The 8,591-nt window shown below is 34.3% G+C and overlaps 1 protein-coding gene across 1 annotated transcript in view; it reads right to left on the bottom strand.

Moving 5' to 3' along the window:
• Window positions 1-2,011, bottom strand: part of LOC128199716 (uncharacterized) — a 3,821-nt gene extending 1,810 nt beyond the window's left edge. Inside the window, exon 1 of the mRNA XM_052890653.1 lies at window positions 892-2,011. Within this exon, the coding sequence (XP_052746613.1) occupies window positions 892-912 (21 nt within the window). The 5' untranslated portion in view covers window positions 913-2,011. The remainder of the gene's footprint in view (window positions 1-891) is intronic.
• Window positions 2,012-8,591: the final 6,580 nt, after the last annotated feature.

The following is an 8,591-nucleotide window of genomic DNA, read 5'->3' as shown; positions in this document are numbered from 1 at the left end:
AAGGGATTTTGCCTCAATAGAATGCCACAAAAAATACATTACTCAGCAAAAGAAATTACAATTCTTACAAACTAGTTCCTCTAGATCCCAACTAGTAATAGATGACAATGCAGTTACTGACAACACTGATCACGATTTCTATCCTCGTGTTAAAAATCTTACTGATACGGTTTTTTCAAAGCATGAGATGACACTTTTAGAGAAAGGTTTAAAATTCAATATCCCAACTGTAAACTCTAAAAAATCGCTTGAAACACTAGCAGTAGATACAGAATTAGCTATAACACTTCATAAGAAAGGGGACATTGTTAAAAATATTATAGCGCACGATATCAATAACACTCACACTCTCACAATACCTAATCAGGACATGAAAATATTGAAATCGTTACAGAGCACTATTGCACGAGATAATATTGTAATTTCTAAAGCTGATAAAGGTAATACAGTTATAATAATGAAACGGGACGAGTATGTGGATAAAGTAAAAGATATACTTCTTGGAGACGAATTCCATCAATTATCAACAGATCCAACTAAAAAGTTTGCTGCAATAGTTAGACTAGCTATAAATAAATCAGAATTTATATTCCCCAAATGTACATCTAAACAAAAGGCTATTGTAATGAACACTCATGCCCCACTTTTGTATGGCTTACCTAAAATTCACAAGGATAACATCCCAATGCGTCCAGTTGTCTCCTATATTGGAGCGCCAGCATATGAATTAGCAAAGCAATTAAATAATATAATTAAACTAAAAACCTCTTTTCGGCCAGTATTTGCACTTAAAAACACTGTTGAACTAGTCACCAAAATCAAGGATATAGATTTACCTAACTGTTGTAAATTAATATCATTAGATGTCGATAGCTTATTTACTAATGTTCCAGTAAACGAAACACTGGACATTTTAAATAAATTGTTAGAAATAAATAAAACGCATCCTTCTGAAATGGCAGAGTTGATTGAGTTAACACATATATGTATGGAACAAAATTATTTTAGATTTAATAATGATTACTACCAGCAAAATGAAGGGCTAGCTATGGGATCACCTTTGAGTCCCTTAATGGCTGACATATTTATGGATGACTTTGAAAATAAAAATATTGTTAAAAATAATCACATTTTATATTACTATCGATATGTAGACGATATAATTATATGCTGGACTGAAACGGACAGACAATTGGATGTCTTTGTAGATAAATTAAACAATTTGCACCCAAAAATTAAATTTAAATTAGAAATAGAACAGAATAATTCTTTAAATTTCCTTGATGTAACAATCACTAGAGTTAATAATAGACATCACTTTGGGATTTATCGTAAGCCAACTTATACAGATATAACCATACCAGCTTCATCTTGTCATCCATGGCAACATAAATTAGCAGCTTTCCATAGTTATGTTCATAGACTGATGTCCATTCCTCTAACTAGGGATCAGTATAACAAGGAATTAAATATAATATATCGCATGGCCATTTCGAATGGATACAACCCGAATATTGTGAATAGAATAATCAATAAGAAACAATTGGTGTTGATTAGAAAAGAACTTTATGGAATTCCATTAGAAAAACCTAAAAAATTTAAAGCTAGTCTAACATACTTTGGTCCAGTGTCGGAACGTATTGCAAAAACACTTAGAAAGCATGATATAAATGTGGCTTTCAGAACAAATAACTCTCTTAAAAATATTTGCAATGGTAAAGATAAACTAGAAAAGCAACATAAATCGGGAGTATATAAATTGCAATGTTCTGAATGTAATGCAACATATATTGGTCAAACCGGTCGGAATTTTGATACACGTTACAAGGAACACATATCCGCTGTTCGAAATGACCGTCCACAAAGGTCGCACTTTGCAAAGCATCTCCTAGATACTGGCCATAAGCTGGCAGATAATCATATGTATGACATTTTACACACTTGCAATAAAGGCCTACGACTATGCGTTTTGGAACAATTAGAAATAGTAAAACATAATAAGTCAGTAATTACCTTATTAAATGAACAAATAGAGTTATCGAAGTCACCATTGATAAAAATGTTTGAATGCGATGCGAGATAAATCGCTTATATTATGAGTATCTTGGCAACGCCCACCTCTTGCCCCACCTACTTTTTGGTCTATAAAAGACGAAGCAAAGTTCGAAAACGACACTTTGCAATTGCACGTTGTAGAGTCAACATCTCCTGAGGATGCTCCGGTTTCGGGGTGAAACGTACGTAGAGAGTATTTTGTCGGGTCTGGGTGACGTTGTCGCATGGGTTCGCCTAATTTTCGCGGTTGATAGCAAAATAAATAAATCATTATATAACTTAACCAATTTGAAAATTGTTTTTACCAATAGAAAGATATACTATTATTAGGGAGTAACATAGACTGTATGTATTTCTACGATAATGGGTTCTGTGCGGGTGAAGCCGCGAAATTCTGCTAGACTACGATAAAAATACTTTAACCTTTTAAAATGATCGGCTTTCAGAGCGAAGCCATTGATATAAGTTATAAATTAATTAATTAATAAATAGCTTGTTAAGAATTTAAAATAGAGCTGGCATTTATGTAAGAAATTCATCTTTCATGCTAAGTAAATGTGATGAAAGAAAGCAGTTGCAGTTTTTTTTCCATTAAAGCTATTTCTGAGATAGGTAGTGAGAAAAAAAATAATTGTAGGTTCTTAAAGTATTAGTTGGTACCTATTGCAGTTAATGTCGTGATAGCCTAGTGGATATTACCTCTGCCTTCTATTAATTCGGTCCGGGGCATGCACCTCTAACTTTTCAGTAATGTGCATTTTAAGATATTAAATATAACGTGTCTCAGACGGTATAAAACAAACCTGCATACCTGAGACCTACCTGCCTTTTTTTAATTCTCTGCGTGTGTGAAGTTTGCCAATCCGCATTGGGCCAGCGTGGTGGACTATTTGGCCTAACCCCTCTTATTCTGAGAGTAGACTCGTCCTCACCAGTATGCGTTTTTGTAGGCAAATGCACCAAAGATAGCCAGTATTACTAATAAAGAAAATTAATATTTTTGTGTTTCTGTTACAGATAAATGGTTGTCATTTATTGTCAAAATTATTAAAATTAAAGAATTTAATGCTTTTTACTAAATTTTATGTCACAAAGTTAAAGTTTATTTATAAAATATTGAGCACTTTTCTGACATATAAACTTTTTGCTAAGATTCAAAAAAGTACTGTTCATTTTTAGGCAAATGACAAAGGTTTTGTATAACATTAAAGCACATGTGCGTTTTACTTTACATTACGTAATGAAATACATTACAATATTGAAATTGGTGAAGTAAGAGATACTTTACAAGCACATATGTTTGTTATAAAGAAACATTATCACCCAGTCCGTCAACTCGCATTGGAGCGGCAAGGTGGGTCTAAGCCCCAAACCCCCTCCTTTATAGGGAGTCTAGACCCTATAGTGGGCCGTTAAAATATGCTTACGTATGACGTATACAATACATAAGCAATACACATAGTAATCAGTTTCATCATTAAACCATTTACTTTGCCTTTATAAACGTTGATTGCGATCCAAATTTTTATGACCTTATTTAGTATTGACGTCAACGTGGCGTTAAACGATTTCATTCAGACAATATCGGGTATCTGTATTGAATAGAAGAAGAAGTTACTTTTCAGTTTTTTTATATATTGCTTTTTTGTAAATAAATGACAAATTGAAATGGTACTGATTTTCGTAGCAAGCTGACCAGCTGCAGGCCTAGTTATTCACTAACTTGAGTAATATTAGAGGCCGGGGCGTGCACAATATTTTTAGCTAGGGTAAGCACAGTACGTACAAATTACACCAAATGGAAAATTTCTTGCACAATAATGAATTCGTAATGGGTCCTTAGGGTAGGCAGTGCATCTTTGCCTATACGAAGTGCACGCCACTGATTAGGGGATATGCACAAAATTTACCAACTAGCTATTGTGAGTAATTCTCAAGTCACGTGATTTCGTATTCACTACTGCTGACTGATCAAAATTACCAACAAGTGTGTTTTGCCTGTGATTTTCGTTAACAATGGTTTACGGTATACGAAAGATGCGGTTGTTATTGATTTGATTTTAATTATATATATTTCTAGTAGTAAATAAAAACCAAAACCAGTTTAGTAGATTTACCCTCTACAACACCACAAACATTACCTCTGTTATAATATTAGTAGCTTCGGTTATTAAACATTTAACTGTATTCTGAAATTAGTAGAATATATGACTTGCTTAATGTTTTTTTTTTTCTAATATTTCGTTATTTCTATTTGTATTCATAAATAGCAAAGCTATGCTATTTAGGAATAGGGAATGTCGATCATCTTAATTTAAATAAATAAATATCGTCGTCCTCATCAACCCATATTCGGCTCACTGCTGAGCTCGAGTCTCCTCTCAGAATGAGAGGGGTAAGGCTCTCATTAAGTAAGGTAAGGGTAGGTAAGGTAAGTCCACCACGCTGGCCCAATGCGGATTGGCAGACTTCACACACGTAGAGAATTAAGATAATTCTCTGGTATGCAGGTTTCCTCACAATGTTTTCCTTCACTGATTGAGACACGTGATATTTAATTTCTTAAAATGCAGACAACTGTAAAGTTGGAGGTGCATGCCCCAGACCGGATTCGAACCCACACCCTCCGGAATCGGAGGTAGAGGTCATATCCACTGGGCTATCATGGCTTTTAAATAAATATACTATCCCTATCTATCCCCAAAGTAAGCATACAGAGTAGCTTGTGTTATGGGTACTAAGATAGTTGATGTTATAATATTCATATACATTTATATACTACATATAAATACTTATATAATGTATAAATACACACAGACACTGGAAAAAACCCATGTTCAACACACAAATATTTTCCTAGTTGTTGTTTTGTCTAGTTGTGGGGATCGAACCCACATCCGTGGATGCAGAAAGCTGCCCACTGCGCCACGCGGCCGTCACATGTTATCTATAATATAAAAATGAATCGCAAAATGCGTTGGTAAGCGCATAACTCAACAACGCCTGGACCAATTTGGCCAATTCTTTTTTTAAAATGTTCGTTGAAGTTCTAGGATGGTTTTTACGGCGAGAAAAATTCGAATAGTTGCCGGAAAAATCATAAAAATAGCCCTTTTCTTTTTCCCATACAAATGTTTCCTAACTAAAACGTAGTCAATTTGAGCTTTATGGTTATTGTATAAAATTCATATTAATAATAATTAGAAAACGGGGTAGGGTAGGGACCCTACCCTACCCCGGGTAAGGGTAGTTGAAAGTTTACATCGAGTTTCACGCGGACGAAGCCGCGGGCGTCCGCTAGTTTCTAATAAATATTTATAATTTCTAATAATCAAGTTTAATAATATTTTTCACTTTAAAATATTTTTAACGTATCGTAGCCGGCGGGTATAAAAATCCCAATAGCATTACCGCGTGGATTATCGGATAGCAAATACGATAACGTTACCGCTCGCGTATTTAATCCCTTTAAAACTTAAATTAATCGTTTTGTATTGACGAGTAAGTAGGTAATATAATTAATTTAACTAGATTCCCGTAATTCGTTCATAATTCAGTAAAGTTTTAATTGTATATCAGTTGATACTGATACCATTATTATGGTTAAAGTTACTGAATGCGCTGTCTGCAACTAAAATTAAATTATTTAATATTTAAAAAAAATATTTTAGTGTGAACAATAAATCTAATTCTGAAAAAGATTTTCTGTCTGTTTATCAAAAGTTGTCGGGGTGAATTGACAAGATTAAATCATTATGATGTAGATCTTCGGTAAATTATTCCAATTTATTCTAAACTAGCGGACACCCGCGACTTCGTCAGCGTGAAAGTCGATGTAAAATTTCAACTACCCCTACCCTACCCCTACTAAAAAATGGAGTAACTTCTCCCGTTTTTCCAACATTTCCCTTCACTGCTATGCTCCTATTGATCGTAGCGTTATGAAAAGTATACTATAACCTGCCCAGGAATATGAAGAATAATTGTACCAAGTTTCTTTAAAATACGTCGAGTAGTTTTTGTTTCTATAACGAACATAGAGACAGACAGACAGACAGACAGATAGACAGACAAAGATTTTACTGATTGCATTTTTGGCATCAGAATCGATCACTAATCACCCCATTTTGAAAATATATTCACTGATTGTACAGAATTGACCTCTCTACAGTTTTAGTATAAGTAAATAAATAAGCTCTAATAACTTTTGCTACAGAAAATTCTTTTGTCTGATTTGAAAGATGATTTATTTGTATAGATGGTATACATATAACATATTTACTTTTTATATTACAAAGCTAAATAGTTTGCTTGTGTTTTGTTTGTTTGTTTGAACTGTACCATAAGTTATTGAGCCGGAACAGTGAAAAATGTATCAAAAGTGGGAAAATAGTTCCCTTTCAGAGCTCCCGTGCACTAAAGTGACGCCTAAATCATGTATGACAGAATTATTCCTCTTTTTAAATGTTTTAACAAAATCATGACACTAAATTTACCATTAAACCAGTTTATCTGAGGTTGATCTTTTTTATGATTATCAAGGGCTTCCATGCGGACGAAGTCGCGGGACTCCGACTTTATATCACCACCACCATCATCATCATCATCATCATCATCATCATCATCATCATCATCATCATCATTATCAGCCGATAGACGTCCACTGCTGGACATAGGCCTCTTGCATGGACTTCCAAGAGCAACGGTCTCCAGCCGCCAGCATCCAGCGGCTCCCTGCAACCGTATAAGCACTGAAGAAAACACAGACAGACAATCCAATTTCATTTATATACGTATTGATTGATGTTTGATGAATTGATTCATTTATCAACTATCATATGAATACTTTTCAGTTGTGTGCATTTTAAGAAATTAAATATCACATGTCTCAATCGGTGTAGGAAACATCATGAGGAAACCTGCATATCAGAGAATTATCTTCATTCTCTGCATGTGTGAAGTCTGCCAATCCGCATTGGGCCAGCGTGGTGGCCTATTGGCCTAACCCCTCTCATTCTGAGTGGAGACTCGAGCTCAGCAGTGAGCCGAATATGGGTTGATGACCAGGATATGAATAGCATAAGCTACTGTTTTTGGGACTTATGGTGATTCGTGTAAAATGTATATTAATTCAATAAAAATTATTATAGCTGAAAGCATGTTCTCCATAAAGTCATTGTACAACAGTCCGGAAAGTATTGGTTATGGAATAACATTTGCATACAGTTTTACAAAACAATCGCCGCTAATTGCCGATGTCACGACCAATTAGACCGACTCTCTGCTACACTGTGTGACGATTCGTTAGTTTTTGGTGAATTTTCGAATAAAACAATATTTTTTCTAGACGCTTATACAAAAACAAAAAAGCTTTACCGACAGCAGAGTCACCAAATATTTGTTAGTTATTTTATTTATTTCATGTTTTAAATATATCATCATTATAATCATCAACAACATCATCAACATCATCATCATCGTCATCATCATCATCATTATCCTCAGCATCATCATTCATCATCATCAGCCGCTGGACGTCTACAGCGAGACATCGGCCTCCTGTGAAGACTTCTCTAAAACATGATCACGCGACACCAGCATTCAGTGGCTCTCTTCAATATATTATAATTAGGATAGCGAGGTAGGTACTAGCTACCACACCACACTATGCTGGCATGCCACTATGGAGTTTGCCGGTTATAGTATGTGGTTAGATGACAATTAAATAAAAGGCGTGTTTGCGGTATGAAGTTTACTGGTCGACTATTTTACATGGATCGACACTCGACGGTGACATGCCTGTCTGTATCAGATTGTTTACATAAGGCTACGTCATTTATTACATTCACAAAAAGCTAACTTACACGTTTAATTAATCCTAATCTATACGCTACACTAGGTTACAAAAAACTAGCAATTATTTTATGGGTAATTGCATACGTTTTTATAATAAACCACATGAAACCACGGGAATGTCTCTCAATAAGTTCGGAGTTCTTTTTTTAAATCTTAGTATAGTGTTAAGAATTATTTAGACGATAAAAATTAGCAATTCTTTTATAGGTAATTGGAAACGTTTTTATAATAAACTGCCACATGAAACCACGCGAATGTCTCTCAATAAATTCGAAATTTTTAAGTTTTTTTTAATCTTACTATAGTGTTAGGAATTATTTAGACGATAAAATGCTTGGCATTGAATTGCACTGTACGATTGTGTACTTATTTCTTGATAAAATTGTAAAATGGTGATAAACAAAAAAAATATTTCCTGGTTGTGACTTTGTGGGTTCTTCACGAATCAAGGTCTTGGAACCCTCGTAACTTTTATTTTAAGTTTTCCGACCAATTATTATCATTATTTTCTAATAATATTAACATTCAACATAAAATTTTCTATAAATTTGAAAATAAGTCTAATTAATAATAAATGAACTTTGACTTTGACTACGAAAGAAATCGATAGGCTCCATTCATCGAAGGCAGGTTTCCACCACGGAAATCAGGAGCAAACCTACCTTCTAATGAGTAGAATC

This window comes from Bicyclus anynana, chromosome Z (genome assembly GCF_947172395.1).
Source record: "Bicyclus anynana chromosome Z, ilBicAnyn1.1, whole genome shotgun sequence".
NCBI classification, from domain to species: domain Eukaryota; kingdom Metazoa; phylum Arthropoda; class Insecta; order Lepidoptera; family Nymphalidae; genus Bicyclus; species Bicyclus anynana.
The sequence above is the reverse complement of the archived record's forward strand: the minus strand, read 5'-3'. Positions and strand labels throughout refer to the sequence as shown.